Source organism: Schistocerca serialis, chromosome 8, assembly GCF_023864345.2.
Source record: "Schistocerca serialis cubense isolate TAMUIC-IGC-003099 chromosome 8, iqSchSeri2.2, whole genome shotgun sequence".
Classification (NCBI taxonomy): domain Eukaryota; kingdom Metazoa; phylum Arthropoda; class Insecta; order Orthoptera; family Acrididae; genus Schistocerca; species Schistocerca serialis.
Window position 1 is genome coordinate 61,275,250 of NC_064645.1, and position 20,084 is coordinate 61,295,333.

Genomic DNA, 20,084 nt, shown 5'->3' on the forward strand with positions numbered 1-20,084 from the left:
TGGGGGTAAGCTGCAGCGTCTGTCCCGTTGCCCAGAACCGGATAGAACCACCCTGAAACTCACGTGTTGAACCATGAGCAGCTAAACTCATGTGTTGCTGACGAGGTAATGCTACTGAGTTAAGACCTGATCGACCATTAGGGAGGCTTGTAGGTGGTCAAGTGGTGGCGGAACTGCGGCCAGCTGCCTGGAGCAGACACACCGTTCCCTCTCTCCTGCTGGCAGCTTCTAAACCAATCAGACGCCCTCCTCACCTGCTCTCTTGGGCAGCTGCACATTCAGTCTCGGCGGCTTCTCCAGGCCTGCCTTACTTTATGGCATTAAAACTTCACCCAGGTTAAACAATGTTTTACTCTTCACCTCAATGGGTACCTACTGTTTTTCCCTCCTGGCCATTCCTGACGCATTAACAATGTGAATGCACAGAATTAACACATCTGAGCAACAAAAAATTGACATCAAATGCACAAGACCCCTCCATGTGTGGAAAAAAGAGTGTTTAATACAGTTTCATAAGACAACCTGCGACATGGATGAAAATAGAGACTTGGGGTGTATTTCAAGTTACGCATAGGACTAAAAAGTGTTTATTTTCAAAACACCCATCTGATTTATGAGGGTATATCTTTTACATGAATTAACATACAACCTAGGGGTACTTTTTACAACTAAATTTTTGTTCACTTATTTTGTATGTCATGTACTGTAGGATCAAATTGAGGAGCAAGTCTCCATGGTCATGGAATGAGTCAGTACATGAAATTAGAACAGAAGAGTAAAATCAGATATAATGAAACGATATGAACCCTACACAGACAACAAGCTGTAAGTTTAATAAATAAACATAATCAATAATGTAACACAAGAATTAGCTCAATTTCTTTAATTCTCCCAGAAGTTCCTTGACAGAATAGAGTGATCCAGGGGGAAACACTGTAGTTTTGACGATTCTTGTGGTAACTTACTGAAAATGGATGCACCAAAATGGTGCACACCTTTCTGCACAAGGGTCAAAGGGGTGCATTCAAAAATCAGTTTGGATTTCTGCCTTGTATTAACTGAGTGAAAACTGCTGGGGGAATAAGCTGATATTGTTAACAACAAAAAGCATTAAAGAAAATAAGTACTGAGAGGCCAATGTCAGAATCGTCAGAATTCCCAGAGTAGTGAACAAGGGTTGACAAGAGGTTTACAAATTAGACCACATACTACTCGAACCATCCTTTCCAAGCCAAAAATAACATTTTTTGATTAGAAGAGTTACCCCAAAAAATAATACCATAAGTGAATGAAAATAAGTGAAGTAGACTGCTTTCTGTCTTGAGCTATCACTTATTTCAGCAACTGTTCTAATGGTAAATGAAACAGCATTTAGTTTTTGAACAAGATCCTGAATATGGGCTTTCCATGGCAAATCTATCTGAATGCCTAAGAATTTGAACTGTTCAGGCTCAATAATCATATGTCCATTCTGTGTACTAAAAATGGCAGTTTTTGTTAAACTGTGAGTTAGAAACTGTGAAAACTGGGGATGGAGGTTTACAGTTACCCTTTACAAATGTTGAGTGGATCCTCCACTGCATGCATGACAAACACCGAGACACCAGCCAAACTTTCCCCATTTGCTTGTGAGCATGCCTGGAGGTCCTGCAATCACTGCTGCTCTGTGGCATCATGGTTCATCAGTCAACATTTACATCTACATCTATATTTATACTCCGCAAGCCACCCAATGGTGTGAGGCGGAGGGTACTTTACATGCCACTGCATTACCTCCTATTCCTGCTCCTGTTGCGTACAGTTCGCTGGAAGAACAGCTGCCGGAAATTCTCCGTGCATGCTCGAATCTCTCTAATTTTACATTTATGGTCTCCTTCGGAGGTATAAGTAGGGGGAAGCAATATATTCGATTCCTCATCCAGAAATGCATGCTCTCGAAACCTGGACAGCAAGCTACACCGCGATGTAGAGCGCCTCTCTTGCAGAGTCTGCCACTTGAGTTTGCTAAACATCTCCGTAACACTTACCATATAACCCTGTGATGAAATGCGCCGCTCTCCTTTGGATCTTCTCTATCTCCTCTGTCAACCCGACCTGATACGGATCCCATACTGATGAGCAATACCCAATTATAGGTAGAACGAGTGTTTTGTAAGCCACCTCCTTTGTTGATGGACTACATTTTCTAAGGACTCTCCCAATGAATCTGAACCTGGCACCAGCCTTACCAACAGTTAATTTTATATGATCATTCCACTTCAAATTGTTCCGTATGCACACTCCCAGAAGTAACTCCTACCACTGTTTGTTCTGCTATCATATAATCATACAATAAAGGATCCATCTTTCTATGTATTCGCAATACATTACATTTGTCTATGTTAAGGGTCAGTTGGCTCTCCCTGCACCAAGTGCATATCTGCTGCAGATCTTCCTGTACTTCACTGCAATTTTCTAAGGTTGCAACTTCTCTGTATACTAAAGCATCATCAGTGAAAAGCCGCATGGAACTTCCGACACTATCTACTAGGTCATTTATATATATTGTGAAAAGCAATGGTCCATAACACTCTCCTGTCGCATGCCAAAGGTTACTTGAACGTCTGTATACGTCTCTCCATTGAAAAAAAACATGCTGTGTTCTGTTTGCTAAAAGCTCTTCAATCCACCCACACAGCTGGTCTGATATTCTGTAGGCTCTTGCTTTGTTTATCAGGTGACAGTGCGGAACTGTATCTAATGCCTTCTGGAAGTCAAGGAAAATGGCATCTACCTTGGAAACAGTATCTAATATTTTCTGGGTCTCATGAACAAATAAAGCGAGTTGGGTCTCACATGATTGCTGTTTCTGGAATCCATGTTGATTCCTGGGTTTCCAGAAATGACATGATATGCTAGAAAAAAACATGTTACAAAATTCTACAACAGATCGATGTCAGAGATATAGACCTATAGTTTTGTGCATCTGCTCCACAAACCTTCTTGAAAAGTGGAACTACTTGTGCTCTTTTCCAGTCATTTGGAACCTTCCATTCCTTTAAAGACTTGCAGTACATGGCTGTTAGAAGTTGATGTAATGGGAAACACACAGACAAGAGTGCTTAACAATCCCACCCTCACAAAAAAAGCTACGAGATTGGGTGACCGTTGAGGCCGAAGGTGCAATGTGGGATCAGGACATACCTCAGGGTTAATCCATGAATGAGGTCTTGAAATGCTATATTCTCAATGAAAATCACACTGCATATCACAACAGGTGGAATGGAGAACACAAAACAGATTTTTTTGTTGTGTTATAGCTATGTTGACTCAAAGCACGTTGGGTACCTGTAGCTGAATCTAAATCTTTTAAGGGGTCAGTTATATTGTTTTTTAGATTAAATTATCAATTTACTTATAATTTCCTAATTTGCTTATTATTTCTCATTTTTTTCCAAGTTTTAAAAATACACTTGCTTGAGAGACCTCATTGTGGTTCAAAGATTAGTTTCAGGCAGCTCTCTGCAGTAGTCTCTCCTGTGCAAATCTTTCCACCTCTCTGCATCCACTTGAACCTGCTCATTGTTTTCATGTCTTGGTTTCCCTGTACAACCACATTTCCTCCATTACCAAATTATCTATTTGCAGATGCTTCAAAATCTGTCACAGCAACCTATATGTTCTTTTAGTCCTCTACATGGTGGGCAGTCAGACTGAGTGCTAGTGTTTTTTGGAAGGTTTAGTGAAATTTAGAATTTTTAATTTCTCTTTTTATTTCTCACTGTCCTAGTGAACAGCAATCCCACACAGGGTACTACTGACAGGGGACACACTTCCAAAGCATCACTGTTGGAGGGACACCAGGTATTACATACAACTATTTGAAATCAGCTGATATCTTATGCGATGCGGTAACATTAGATATTCTGGCAAGGGGGTTAGCAGAGCCCTACTCTGACAAACAATAGCTAGTTATTACAGAGACTATTTGTTTACATTATGACAAAAAATGAGTGAAGACTTTGAGACTTTTGCCGATCAGATACTGGCTGTATACTGCCACATGTATGTGTTGTGAACAAATGCCGTGTTAATGAGGTATAACTTGAAGAGGCTGAAACCAGAGCTAGTGATGGATTCATTTGTGAAATAAACTCACAGATTGGTAGTGAAGTGAAAGTTGCCTCTCCTGCTTCCTTGCATGAATCTGTGAGATTAGCCTTGTATCATCATGAGGAGAAGAGTTTGTTTCTACTCCATTGTAAAACTGTAAATCTCACCATGCAATGTCAACATCGTGGGATGCCTAATCACCAGCAGGGTAAGAGAACCAAGCAGTTGCCACTTAGCACAACTTGTGCAATTTTGATCTACTGAAATGGCAGTTATGTGAGAAGTCAGAGTGAAACCGTTTGTACTAAGTTTTAAAGAAATGTGTATGGTTATTTAAACAACTAAGTATTTGCACTCACTGGCATTATACAGCACAAAACCCCATGGGAGATGCTACACCTATTGTTCAGAAACTGTACAGACTAACTATTCATCTACAATTTGTTGCTCAAGATACTTTTCAACAACAATTGGCTGCAGGGATAGCTCACATCCTGCAAGACACTGGTCATCACCAATTGTCATGGTACTCAGAAAGTCAATCACTGAGATAAAAAAAAGTGTCATATGGTAAATAAGGTGATGACACCTGATACTCATCCTCTTCCCTGTGTTGAAGAATCATTGATTGAACTAGAGAATAGTAGGTATTTTACAAACCTTGACATGTATTCTGGCAACCCCCAAATTCTGATTTCACCACAAGATCAACCAAAGACAGCTTTTGTGCTTCCTTCCAGTTTGTACAGGTTTTTACACATACCATTTGGTCTAAGGAACAAGCCTCCCACTTTTCAAAGATTCACTGACATCCTGCTGAGAGATTTGAAACCTCTAATATATTTTGTGTACTCAGATGATATAATTTTTTCCAAAACTATTGAAGAACAAGTGGGAAGACTAAAAAATGTATTTTCAAGGCTACAAAGAGCACATTTAACTTTGAAGATAGAGAAATGTTCTTTTGCACAGTCTCAGTTCAGTACCGAGGGCATATTATTGGTTTAAGTTGGGTTAAGCCACACTAAAGGTTGACAGAAGCAACTGAGAATTCCCCAGCTCACACAAGTGTTAAAGAGTTGCAATCTTTTCTATGCCTAGCGAATATAGCAGAGATGTGAAGTCACAGACAGGCAAAGCAAAAAAAGGCTGGGACAAAATGCCCCCCCCCCCCCTGCCCCAACCACCCACACAGACACACACACGTGTAAACACTATTCACACACACGACAGTCACGGGTATGTGAGTTGCGTTTGTGTGTGTGTGTTTGTGTGTGTGTGCGTGCGTGTGGTGTGATCTTCTTTCAACAAAGGCCTTGTTGGCCAAAAGCTCATTTTGTGATAGTCTTTTTGTTGTGCCTATCTGCAACTCAGCATCGCCTCTATACGGTGAGTAGCAACTATTTCCTTTCATAATATTGTTACTGTTATTTTATGAAGGACTGTGCTATGGTAGCTAAGTCATTAATAAAGTTGTTGAAGAAAGGCACTGTGTTTGAATGGACAGTGGAATGGGAGGCAGCTACGAGGAAAATCACGGATTTTTTGACAGTTTCATCCCTGCTGATCTATCTGCGTTCTGAGAAACCTTTAATCCTTTCTATTGGCACCTCAAATTATGATGTTGAGACTGTTCTTAGTCAGGAATGAGGGAAGACATGTGGGTTAAGCTTCAAGGCAGATGAACCCAATAGAAAATAACTACAGTATCAGTGAGAAGGAACTGCTAGCAATTATTTTTAGAGTGAGCTAATTTAAATGCTATTTGTATGGGCAAAAATTCACTTTTGTCACTAACCATGCCAACCTCTTGTAGCTACTGAGTCTAAAGGACCCCAATAGGCATTTAACTCATTGGATATTAAAACTATCTTAATTTGAAGTATGCCACAAATCAGGCTGTTTACACCAAAATGCTGATGCATTAAGCCATAAAGTTAGGGTAGATTAGATAGATGATACAATAGAAGAACTGAAAGAGGCACAGGAGAGATATGCAGAATGTCTCTCGTATGCTTCCTACCCAGGTTTTATTACAGATGATGGTATTTCATACAGTTAACACTGCCCCTGGGGCAACACAAAAGTAATCTCTAAAGAATTGCAACAGGGAGCAATAAATCAGTGCTATGACAGTATGCAAGTCATATCACAACAGACAGAGAGTAACTATTGATAGGATTTGTTTATTTATTTTATTTATTTATTTAGCCATCCGTGGACATTTTGAAATGTATGGATGTTGTTAGTTGCGTACATTAATATATTTATATAATTTGTTGTTGCATGTAAACTTTGTGACATATAAGTTATCTACAATCATTTTTTGTGGTTATCAAAATATTGTGAAACAAAAGCTATTTACAATCATTTTGTACTAAGGAATTCTCTTATAGTGTAAAAGCAGTATTCCTGCAGAAACAATTTAATATTTTTCCTAAAGCAGTACATGTTATCTGCTTATTTTATTTTCTGTGGCAGTTTATTATACAGTTTTACACCTTCATAGAAGAAGATATTTTGAGTCTTATGTTTATTCTTCCTGTCTAGTTGAAGACATTGACTTGTTCTTGTACTATAGTTATGAAAACTGCTATTTTTGCTATAATTTTCTATATTTTTCTTGATGTGCACTATGATTTAGACTATAAATTCACAAGGAAAAGTTAGAATTTCTAACATTTTGAAAAGTTCTCTGCAGTGGGCCTGCTTACTGCTTTTTGTTATAATTCTTACTGCTCTTTTTTGCATTTTAAATTCTGTTTGTAAATTCTGAGCACTGTTTCCCCAGAAAGTAATACCATAACTGATTACTGAATGAATATAGCTAAAGTATACACTTCTCAAACATTCACTACTGCATGTGGATACAAGGACTCTAAGTGCATAACATGTTGTGGATATCTTTTTTGAGAGTTTCAGAGCATGTTCAATCCACTTCATTTGGCTGTCAATGTGCAACCCTAAGAATTTTGTTGTATGTACATCACCTATGGAGATGTTATCTAGTTTTAAATTTAAGGGACTGTTTTTTCTGTCCATTCTAAAGCATATTGTATTTGTTTTCTTTACGTTGAGAGTTACTTTGTTTTCCTGAGACCGTTTGTGAACATCCCTCAGCGCTTCAGTAGAATTTTCCAACATTTGTGCTGGTGTCTAACTGGTGATTACTATGTTTCTGTCATCCGCAAACAATATCTTCTCTCCATGGCTGATATGCTGTGAGAAATCATTTATATACACCAGAAATAATACAGGGCCTAGTACACTTCCTTGAGGGACTCCAATATTGATATAGTGTGGATCAGATATATGTTTCTCAATGTACTTTGATCCACTGGACACATGTGTGATCTCTACTGACTGTACTCGATTTTGTAGATATGAACGAAACCGTTTGAGAACCACTCCCCTTACTCCTAGTGCCTCTAATTTATGTGACAGCTTCTGGTGATCAACTGTATCAAATGTCTTAGACAGGTCTAGGAAAAGGCGAGTTACATAGCTGTTATCATTTAGAGCTTCCAAAACTGTTTTTGTAAATTGTGCTATTGCAGATTCTGTACCTCTACCAGGCCTGAAACTATGCTGGTCATTGCAGAGGAGGTTGAATTTCCTTAGATAGCTCAAAAGCCTGTTTTTCATTATTGTTTCTATCACTTTGTAAAAGCATGACAATAGCGGTATTAGTATGTAGTTCTCAACGTTTTCTACATCACCTTTCTCGTGAACTGGTAAAATTTTGGCATGCTTCAGATAGTCACGGAAGCAGCCAGTTTTGAAGGATTCATTTATGATTTCTGTTAGTGGAGCTTTGATACCTTTTATGCATTTTTTCAGCACACACATTGGGATTTCATCTAAACCTGCAGAGTTTTTGTTCTTTAATTGCCTTACAACATTGCATACTTCCTCCTCAGTAGTTGGAATCAATACCATTACGTTTGCTGTATGCTTCTGTATTGGTTGATTAGCACCTTTTGGAAGATTTTTCTGTAAGTTCATTGCAATGCTGCTAAAGTAGGTATTCACATAATTTGCTAATTCTTTTTGGTTACTTTCTAAGTTTTCCTTGTTCCTGATTTGTGTGTTTGTATCTCTCTGCTTCACAGTTCCTGTTTCTTGTTTCACTACAACCCATGTAGCTTTACTTTTATTATTGGCTAAATTTATGAACCTATCATTGGTTGATTTTTTTGTAGTGTTCAGTACCTTCCTGTAGACCCTTTTGTAGTTTTTGTATCAGTGCAAAAAATCTGGATCACTATTGTCCTTTTTAATGGAGTTTAGGTATTTACAAGTTTGAGCACTTTTCCTAATTCCTTTAGTAATCCATTTAGTGTTGGTGGGTTTCCCAATGGGAATTAATGCTTTGGGGAATGTTTCTTCAAATTTTAATTTAAACTCAGACATAACATTGGAGAACTTACTATTCAGTTTAGTTTCTATGTATACTCCTTACCAACATTCATGTGCTAACTTTAAAGAAAACTCTTGCAAAGCTGACGGAGAGTAGACTCTTTTATATACATGCAGTTTTGATTCTTTTTTTACACAAGCTTTTACTTTTATAATCTGACATAGATGGTCAAACAGTCCCAAATTTTTGACAAGTACATCACAGTTTTCTCTACCTACATCTGTAGCTACATGGTCAATGGTAGATGATGAATGTGTGGTTATTCTTGTTGCACAGTTGACTAGTGATGATAGACCAATACTATGTAGGATATTCATAAATGTGTTACTGATGTCATCTGTTCACACAAAAGGATATTATGTTTCAGAGTCAATGCTAGTTCTAGGCTTTGTATAAGTTTTGAAAGGAATATCTCTCAATTACCACTGGGAGAACGATATACACATAATATAGTTAGTTTCTTGGGCATATTTAGAGCAACTATCTCTATTGCTGACATTTCAAAGTCTTTGTCTACACTTAGCATGATAATATCATTTCTGACTTTAAATTCAATTCTGTTCTTAACATAAATACATAATCCTCCACCTTTTATTGTGTTTCTGCAATAAGAGCACACTTGGGCATATGATGGTAAATTGATATATAAGATTTCACTTTCTTTACACCAGTGCTCTGTAATACAGATAACAGTGCTGTCTAAGATTTGTAACTAGACTTCCAGCTGCTGCACTTTGTTTTTTACACACTGAATATTCTGGTGGAGTACCGTTAGAAATTATATGTTACTTATCTTGGTGGCTTCTTTTTCATCATATCTGCCATTAAAAAGTCCTTCAGATGGGAAGGAGGTGACATTTTCTATCTACTTGCTGCCCTATGGATGGTTGTTTCCATGTCAGCTGCTGCTCCTGCTATTGCTGGGATTTCTGCTTTTTCTGTTGTCTGTGATGCTGCTGTTGGTGGTGATGCTGTTGTTGGCACTTCTGTTCCAATTATTGTTTGTGCTGCTGCTCCTGCTGTTGCTGGGATTTCTGTTGTTACTGCTGTCTGTGATGCTGCTGTTGATGGTGATGCTGTTGTTGGCATTTCTGTTCTGATTATGTTTTGTTGTGTAACCAAATACAAGATAGTTACAGCATGTCACCTAACGCTCGATTTGCAGGCAATAACATATTACAAGTGTTATACGTATATGATGTCAGATATTCGTATGTTTATTGTAAGAGTTATTTGTGTGATTGTAGCATTTCTGTTGTGTTTTTAAATGATTCTTTGGTGTCTGTTTCATGTCGAAGGAGAACACCGTAACAGACGCGTCCTCATCTTCGGCGCTGCAACGAAGCTGAAGGCTGACCGCTGTTGCACACTCTAGTATGATAAAAAAAATTATTATTATTATTATTATTATTACGTTAAATATATTTCAATTCTATCAATTTAAATCTGTATTTCATACTAGAATGTCGTGTTTCCAGTCTGGCACAGCTTTGCCACAGGAGACACGAAAGCGGTCGAAGACGTCCGTCTTCTGGTCGGCTCCTGACCGTTGTCAGAAGGAGGCTAGTTTTTGATTATGCAAAGACTTCTATTATTTGGAAAAGAACAACTCGGATTTCTTTACGTAATCAGTATGAATTTTATAATTACCTAAGGGACCTTTAACAATGAATAGTAAAAAAAAAATTGCATTTGCAAATGAAATCATTAATAAATGGGGCAGCTATGACTTGTATAGAAGACAAGGAGCGGCCTTCTGTCTACGACCAGGATGCCGCAGTATTCTCTGCTGTAGTAAAGGCTGTTTGACATTTATAAAAATAATATGGTTACAGTTTCGAACATGAATTACCTTAATTTTATTAATTAATAATGTTGTCTGCACGCTAGCAATACCGCTCACTTTTTTTAACTTATAGTCGACCTCCTCTACGTTTTCACATAACAAGCAGAAGTATATTAAAATCTCAAGATCTACAAAAGTTTGTTACCATCATCTTTTATTTAGATCGAAGCGGAACGACAGTTCAGCTTCTGTTAAAATGTTTCTTTGACTGCGCAATCGATGTATTAGCGTCCGCGCTAGATGCGCATCTTTACAGTTATGTAAATTATACAAAACAAATGTCTTTCAAAGGGTACTCAAAGCTTTCATAGGACAGAAATACCAATAATATTACATCGCTTCCCGGGTGAGGAGTAATGAGTCTGAAAGATCGTTACGACTCACGCGCGGTCGTAATATTATTGGATTCACGTACTTAGTGAATGAAGTATTTAAGGATCTCTCCTTGCAGGGAGCAAAACAAACATAACATAAGGCACATAGAATTATATACGTTTCATACTAAGTCGTCAAAGCTACTCACAGTTGCTTGATCATTAACAAACTTGGTTGTGGCATGATGCCATCATAAGTGTTCAAGGATTTAACATAGGTTCTCAAGAATTACTCTCATACAGTCAATTGAAACATTGAAATACTAACATAGATACAAGTACAAATTAAATACACATACAGATACAAATATACATAAATATTGACAATAAGAAAAAAAATTCTATTACAGTATTGGTGCATTTCCGCCAATTGTGAACAGAACATAAAACTTTTATCAGTCTTTCTCGTAGCGACATCACTCTTCACTTTGTAGTTGGGAGCATTTCCCATGAACTCGGGTGATTTTCACAGGGGAATTCTTTCATCGCCTTTCACTTTTCACTGCACTACAACTGGGGATCACTTTTTCACATTCTGGTGAAAAAACACTGGGAATATCACTATGTGAAGAGGGAAGTGATATTTCTTGACTCGACGATCCATCGGGTCATGTCGGGAATCAGGAAAGTTGATGACTGGTTCAAAGACGAATGAGTCAGTTTGGTGGCTGTCTTAATCTCATTCCAATTCATGTTTCAGCACATGAAAATATAGAAAAAAAATCTGTATTAGGACTTGCTCATTAACTAGCATCTTAATCTAAGGGAATATAGAGTAAGAATTTAAGACAATAAAAATTACTACATTGACTATGTACATATACACTGTATATTATTCATATTTTGTGTCTAGGTTTTATATTCTTTCGTTAGCAAATATCAGCAAAACACGTTTCGTCTTGCACAGGTCTTTCTTAAGCAATGTATTTAGCAATATTGCCGTAGCAATTTTCATAGTTAAGGAAAAGTCATCATTAGTGTCCTTTTAATGTAAATATAGTAAAATCGTGCGTAGTTTGTCAACGTTTTATTATTTTTATGTCCATTTTCATCTCAAATCTGGAGCACGCTCGCGCCCGTTACGGAGAGGAATGCTTATTGTTGAGTGCGGGCCGGCGAGCAGTCATTGAATGTTGCCACAGTGCTTCACAGTCACGTGGTAACGAACTGGCGGTTTAACAGCGTTGGCAGTCCGCGTCCTGCACGAGGCAGATAGTTCTGTGGCTGCCAACCTTTCTTTTAGCTTGTGCATTTTGTTGAATCGTGGGTACTGGAGCAGCTCGTCAAGGCGACATGGTCAACCTGGACGGTAAATTGACTGCACCAGCGACGAAGAACAGTCATCGATGAAAATGACTACTGTCTCCTATTGCAGTAAGTACAATAGCTTGTCTATCCTTTGACTGATAGTCACTGTATCGTCGTTGCAACGTGAGAATACTTGTAATGCTACTTCACTCGTGGTGGTGGTGGTGGTGGTGTGTTGGGGCTTATGGGCGCTAACATCGAGGTCATCAGCGCCCTGACACACATTAAAAGGAACGAATGTAGACAGACCTAAGAAAACTAAAGCACACACTCAAAGAAAGCAGGAAAATGCTACATAAGAAAGTAAAACCTAAGGAAAGGGGAAACATAGCAACATGTCCATAAGTTTATTACAGTTTTGATTCACACAAGAGATAACTAGTTTTTCGTGTCCATACATGTGTCAAATTACGATTTTACACACGTGTCCATCATTTTGTCACTGAGTCACACGCAGCAATCCATACGTGTCCATATATGTGTCTCTATACCACAGAGTAGCACAGGTAATGCTAAAATTACTTATCACAAAAGGATCATTTACAAAACAAACATAGTTTCTTTGAATTACTGTCCAAGACCTATCGAAAAACGTGTTTGCTATTCTGAATGGTGCTTCCGATGCACGTTAGATTTTACATGTATTTTAAATCTGATTCTTTTCCTTTTCTTATTGTTCTATAACAGCCTTTTTTTGTTTCTTTTTCCTCGGTTACATCAATAATCAGTAAAATATATACACTTTGGCGTGCCGAACAGTTCACGTTCAAAACTTCATCTAACAGAAATCGGGAAAATTATTCATATTTCCTAGGATGCTTTTGCTCACAGCAAATCAGATTTACATCACGTTTCGATAAGTAACTGCAGATACGCATTAACCAACGAGCCACGATCGTCAATACACACAATATACACACGTCAAGTCTTTTGAACCAATTTCCAAATTTCTTCCCCTACCGAGTAGGGTAGAAAGGTAAGAATGCTAAAGAAGAAAACTACAATAGCATAGTGCAAGGAAATGAAAGATACGAAGATAAATAATAGGTGAAATAATCAGTTTAGCAAATTCATTCTTCGGCTCCACCGTTTTTAGTGTCATCCACGTGGCATAACTTGACTTCAGTATTAAAATGTCGCACAAATCCGCTTCCAAAGCATCTTCAAATATATCTCAAAATCACGGCATGCGGACATAGCAGAAGAATATAAGCAGACTATCTCAGTCCTCAACTAGGTGTCTTAATATTGAAGGTTTCTGTATAATACTCGTGACAGTAATAGTCTCTCTAAGTTTCTCCAATACAGGACCTAATTCTTATTATAAATGCAAATTTCTTAACTGGTTGACTCATAGTAATAAATAAATTAAAGTTGCTCTCCAGTTGCGGTTACCATTATTAATTTCTTTGTACATTAACTATATGTTGCTGCTTATACTCAGTGTAATCTACAGATTACAATGTATCAGTTTTGCATCGTACATGATTCTAGCGACTTAAAATATCAACCCTTTGAAAGCTTAACTTAGGTTAATACTTCACATATACGGACATTCTGGTCTGAATGAGGGATTTAAAGAAAACCTTTACTACTTGGTAAAAAGGAGATTTGCCATAACTTAAAACTAAAGCAGCAGGTAGCACTTTGGCACATCCCTTACTCAATTCAACGACTGCAGTCTTCTCGTGCTCAAGAAACTTAAAACTACCTTAAAACTAAAGCAAATCTTATTTTCCAAATCCGTAGAGTACCTTCTTCAACCACTTCATATCTTTCAAGCTTAACATAATAAATGATATTTTTTAAAAATGTTTTTCATGGTACTTCTTTAGGTCTACATGGTGGTAAAGTCCTTTTATTCGTCCACTACCTGGATCTGCCAACACGTAACAACCAATATGTGGCTTCCTGACTATAACAAACGGTCCTTCGTATAGGTGTTGCCACTTACGATTTTTACGTAATGTGAGAGATGGTTTGAAGTGTGTTTTCAGAAGAACACGCTCGTTCAGGCGATACGACAGAACTTTATTGACATGCTTGTCAAATGCCTTTTTTCTTAAATTGGCATGAGTTGTGAGAGAGATCAGGGCTTGTCTTAACTTATAATCTAGGTTGACTTCTGGACCTTCTATCTTGGGGATGGGATCAGTCCATTCATTGCTTTCCCTTTGCCTGGAGATTAGTTCTGAAGGTGTGAAACCGGTCGAAGTGTGCGGAAGATTATTTACAATCTCTTCAAATGGAGTAACGAAATCGACCCACCGTGTTTGCTGGTTCGGTACATAGGTGCGAATAAAACGATTAAATTCTTTGAAGACTCGTTCTGTCGGGTTACTTTGCGGTCTAAATCTTGAGATTAGAATCTGTCTAATACCATTATTGGCAAGAAACTGTCTCCACTCTTTTCCAACGAAGTTTGAACCATTATCAGACAACATGGTTTCCGGCTTACCAAAACGAGGAAAATAATCCTTTTCTATTCGTCTTATTAAAGATTTTGCACTGAAAGACTTCATCGCGTATAAACGCACGTGCTTAGTGAAGAGGTCTAGCAAAACAGCAAGGTACTTAGCACCTCCTCTTCCTCTAGGAAGTGGACCTGCATAGTCGAGACTGACTATTTGGTTAGGACGCTCAGTGTAGATGGGATTCAAAGGTATGACATTCGAAAGATTGAAGGGCTTTGCCTTCTGACAGATTAAACAAGTGCTTAGCAGTTTATGAATTCTCTTATGCAGATTGGGTACGTAGCAATAGGCAGAAATCTTTCTTTTACACTTCTCGGGGCCATAATGTCCCCAGGATAGGTGAGTGTACCATATGAGATATTCAACGTACTCCTCAGGAATACAAACACACCATTGCTCCGTCAACATAGATGTACGATGAAATAAAACACCATTGTGTGATTTATAAAATTTCGACAAGCGATGATTGGGGTTGTCTTGTAGAAGCTGTTTGACTCTCTTCCATTTTCGGTCACTTTCTTGCAGAGTACCCATCTGTCGGCAAAGACGTAGAAAATAACTACGATTCAAGGGATCTTTCATAAGGAGTATCTTGTGATTGGAAATCTGTTCTACAAGTTCCGTAGGCTCCCGCATACCTTCCGGCGTGCGTGACAGTGCATCTGCAACGATGTTGTTCTTGCCTTTCACGTAAACAACTTCGAAATTGTACTCCTGTAGAAATAGGCACCAGCGAGTAAGCCTCGGATGATAGAGCTTACACGAAAGGAGAAAGCTAAGAGCTTGATGGTCGGAATACACTTTGATCGGATGGCCATAAATGTAATAATTAAAACGGCGGAACGCCCATACAACTGCCAATCCTTCTAACTCTGTAACAGAGTACGATCTCTCGCACTCCGTCAGCACACGACTGGCGAAACTAACTATCCTAATCTCTTCTTTATCTCTAGTTTTCTTTAGCTGGAACAAACAAGCGCCCAAGCCTTGAAATGAGGCGTCACAAGAAATGCAGAATTCGGAGTTCATATCCGGATGACTGAGGATATTGCTATTCAGAAGAGCTTGTTTGATTTTGTCAAAGGCTTGCTGACATTCAGAGGTCCATACCCAATGAACGTTTTTCTTTAATAGATTGTGCAACACTGGACTGTTCATGGATTGATTTGGTATAAAGCGACGAAAGAAAGACGTTAATCCTAGAAACCCTTTTAATTGTCTTTTGGTGCAGGTCACAGGGAAGTTCCTTATTGCAGACACTTTGTTAGGATCGGGAGAGATTCCCTCAGAAGAGATAATATGACCAAGGAATTTTACTTCCTTTTTTACAAACTTTGATTTCTGTAAATTGGCAGTAACGCCAAAGTTAGCAAACCTCACGAAGATTTTCCAAATCAAGTCAAGATGTTCCTCCCATGAAGTCGAGGCTACTAAGATATCATCGACATAGACAGTTATTTTGTCCAGTAACTCGTGACCTAAGACATGGTCAAGTGCGGCAATAAAGACACCTGAACTAATATTCAAGTCAAAGGGTACGACACGAAATTGATATGACCGACCCGCAAAGATAAAGGCCGTGTACTTCCTTGAAGAAGGCGACAACTTCACCTGCCAATAGCTACTTCGAAGGTCGATGGAGGTTAGAAATTTGATACCATAAAACCTTTGCAGTTGCTCCTCCAATGCTTCCGGTCGGGTACACACAGGAACAATAATTTTGTTGATGTTCCTAGCGTCTAGAACAAGCCTAACACTTCCGTCCTGTTTAAATATAGACAATAATGGGCTCGAATATGGAGAGTCAGAGGGCTCAATTATTTTCCAGTTTAACATTTTGCGATTTCCTGTCGTACTGCTGCCTTGCGGGAATGCGGAACTGCATAGGTGGTTTTACAGTAGGTGCTGTGGGGCTTAACCTTCATGTCGAATACATAGTTGGCTATGATTCCCGGTTTCTTAGAAAACACATTGGTAAATTGTGTCAACAGGTCGTATAGTTCCTTTCTTTGTCGGTCACCTAATCCTTCAGATTCATTAGCCTTCGTCAGTAATTCTTCATGTGTCGGTAATAAGTCAAAGTCTTCGTCTGCATCTACTGACTCGTCTAAATAATTGAAATATTGTTGCCGAGATGTGAGCTTGCGGAGCTTTACTTTATGTTCTTGGCTGGACAACTTAACTTTGGTCCTCATAAGTCGAATCACTATACTCTTATCACTGCATCTGAGAGTACATGTACCTTCATACAAATCTATGGTGACACGATTCTTACGTAGAAACTCCATTCCTAGGAGGCAAGGTACTGACAGATTTTTAACAACTAGAAAAGTACATGGTACGGTGTCTGATGCAAATCTCACTGGTACATGAATTTGTAGCGTCACCTTTTGACCTAGAGAGCCTACAGCTCCGGAGACGGTAATGACAGAACTTTTGCTACAGAACACACTTTCTTATATACACATAAAGACAAAACATTGATATTGGCACCAGTATCTATTATAGCGACAAGTGGTACATCATGAATATGAATCATAGTGGATGCCTGAACCTGGTTTTCCCATAAATCCTCACCATTCAAAACGTCATTCTCCTTCAGCAAGTCATCTCGTAAGTCACAGTCATTGTCATATCGTATAAGGTTGATTTGCCCTCTAATGAAATCGCCCCCAACATGTTCCGCAGCTTCCCCAAGGAGGCAAGAAAAAGAAGCTGCTTTTAGTTTTCCGCATGTTCATTAGATTGAATTTCGCTCACAATTACTTTTGAAGTACCGGGCGGTACGCTCGGTACGAAGTTTGCTTCCGTATTCCACCTAAGTTGCGAGCTATTTGCCGGAATTTCAGTCGAGATGGTGTGTGTTGGCGGGTTTGCTCGGGCATAGTAGATGCGAGAATTTTGAGGTTCATGATTTTGACTTTGATAGTTGGTAGAAGGTGGAGGACTATTCCTAAAGTTTGGAGCATACTGTTGATTGTATTGCTTGGAAGGATCTGGAGGATTTCTCCCTTGAGAACAGTGCTGGAATCTAGGCTGGTTACCATACTGCTGTTGACTGTTGGTGTTAATCCAACGTCCTTTTCCATTGAAATTATTATTATTTTGGCGATCGTTATTGTAGTGATAGCGATCATTGTAATTAACTGGTGCATTACCGTGTTGCTGTTGTGTTGTCTGGTATATGGGGTGGTACCTGTTTTGATCCTGGAATTTATGTTTCTGCTTCCCGTTACGGCGATAGTAGTTGTTATTATCGCACGGAACGTCGTGTCCTTTACTGTTGTTGGGTTGGTATGACATACCTGAGTCTGCGCCTACACCGTGCGGCTGTGTAGTGTGCGGGCCAAGATTACAATTACTCCGCGCACTAGCACGCACGTCTTCTTGAATCATGTCAGGGTTGTCAAGTACCGACAGAAAAGCCTCCGTGTCGACGTCACTGACATTTACTAACTTCTCCCTGATTGATACCGGTAGCTTTGACTTAAGGATCATAATTACGTCCTTCGTGGAAATGGGCGTGTCCCAATATTGTATTTTTCGCAGGTATTTCTCGAAGTACCTACGGAGACCAGCACTTTTCGTATTAAACGGTTCAGCATTATATACCTCCTTTCTAAGGCGTTGTTGTATGCCTGAACTCCAGAATTTGTTCAGAAATTGCTTTTCGAAGTCAGCGTAATTATTACATCTGTCAATTACTTCTGTTCCCCAGACAGAACCCTCTCCTTGAATGTAACCTACTATAAAGCGCATACGTTGCTTGTCATCCCAGCTCTCAGGAAAAACACCATTAAATGACTTCAGAAAAACCATTGGGTGGATGTTGCGTTTCTCTGGCAGAAAAGGCTGGAATACGCGGTGCTTGAGAACGCTTTCTTCTTTCATGAGCTCGACAAGAGTTACTTGATAATTCTGGTTGCGTACTAAAGGATTCTTACTACTGTGTCCATGTACAAGTGGAGAGAATTCTACACGAGACACGGGATTATTATTGTATTCATGTTCTGAAGAAAGCAAGTGTGAATGCTCACTTCTATTGTCATTAGGAAAATCATTGACTTGTCGTTTCAACTGCTCGATTTCCTCAGTGAGGTGTCGTTTCCACTCGGGAAGATCTCGGTGAAAAACTCTACGAATCTCTCCTAATTCGGTGAGAATCGTATCTCCTGATGTACCTGGAGCAGCTAAAACTTCAACTGTGGCTGACTTAACAGCTTCTTTTAAGTCGTGTTGAACCTTGTTTTCTATGTACTGTTCCTTAGTCTCGACCCATTCTACAAATTCTTTTCCTATCGTGGAACGTACGTTGGCTGCAGCATCATTCACCCTCTTTTCAATGTTTATTTCGGATAGCGCCTGTGTCAGGTCATTGACCTGGCCTTGCAGAGTGACGACATTGTCTGCAAGCTTGTTTACTTTAGCTCCGACCTCAGCGGATTTTTTTGAAACTTCCGTTGTAACTGCCTGGCAACTTTCGATTTGTACTTTGATGTCTTTGTGCACGTTACCTACTGTGCTCTCACATGCATCTGCCTTCTGCAGAATACCTTCTATCCTTTCAGTAACTTTAGTACTTAATTCCGAGATATATTCCACCGTGACTGTCCTTATTCTTGCCTCTAAGTTGGCATCAATATTATCTAACCTATTTTTCATTGTACCAATCATGGTATTCAGGTCAAACCATTTTCGCTCTGTCTTCCGTTCCTTTTCCCTTTCTTTTTGTTCCCTTTCTTGTCTGTCTCGTTGTTTTTGTAATTTATAAGCTTCCCTTTCCAGTTTCTCCTGTTCTCTTTCTTGAAAAAAAATTCTCATCATTTCAACCATCGAATTTTCTCCCGCTTGCCGTGACGATGATTGCTGTGACGATACGTCACGCACACCATCATCGTCTGCCGTTCTCTCCATTCGCGAATCGGGTCTGCCTGTTCCCGTTCGCGAACGTAGTGGGTATGACTTGACAACAGTGTCATCAACGTCATCCACACTGTTTGTCGGCTTGCCTCTGTCATCTGACATGTTTATTTTCAAGTTTGTGACGTAACTGCTCAAAGAAATCTTTCGCAGCACGCCGATCGTCAACTCTCAGATGCGCGCGCTGATAGTCAAACGTCACACCGCGGTAGTTGACAATTGCAGAGCTATACCGGGTAGAAGACAAGATGGCACCTAACTTTGAAAATAAGTGACAAACACCTACTAGTCACTGAATCCTGCTATTATGGCATCCATCTTGTGTTCTTAACCGTAGCAACAATGAAGATGCTAGTAATGCTAACAAATAAACTTTGCATAAAGAGATGATCAGAAATGAATTCTAACTACGTAAATAAGCAACTCTGCAAGGAAACAATAGCGATAGGATAAAATGAAGCAGTAAGGAAAGAAATTCCGGAAATCAGTTTTTTTTTTATACAAGACGCGAGATTTTATGCGTAATGAAAACCGTACTTACATCAGTCGTTTTGCGCACTGCTGTTATTTTTCGAATTTTTTTTTAATACTTCCTCGGTTTCGTTCAACACTTCCTTTACGGCTTCCCGATGTCCACCGGATGATGTCAT

At 39.1% G+C, this 20,084-nt stretch overlaps 1 protein-coding gene across 1 annotated transcript in view; it reads right to left on the reverse strand.

Annotated features, from left to right (window-relative positions):
• LOC126416819 (uncharacterized) overlaps positions 1-19,539 on the reverse strand; it is a 63,858-nt gene extending 44,319 nt beyond the window's left edge. Inside the window, exons 1-2 of the mRNA XM_050084703.1 lie at positions 18,773-19,539; positions 16,535-16,740 (exon numbers count right to left, since the gene is read on the reverse strand). Coding sequence (XP_049940660.1) covers positions 16,535-16,740; positions 18,773-19,539 — 973 coding nt within the window. The remainder of the gene's footprint in view (positions 1-16,534; positions 16,741-18,772) is intronic.
• Between the last annotated feature and the right edge of the window lie 545 nt (positions 19,540-20,084).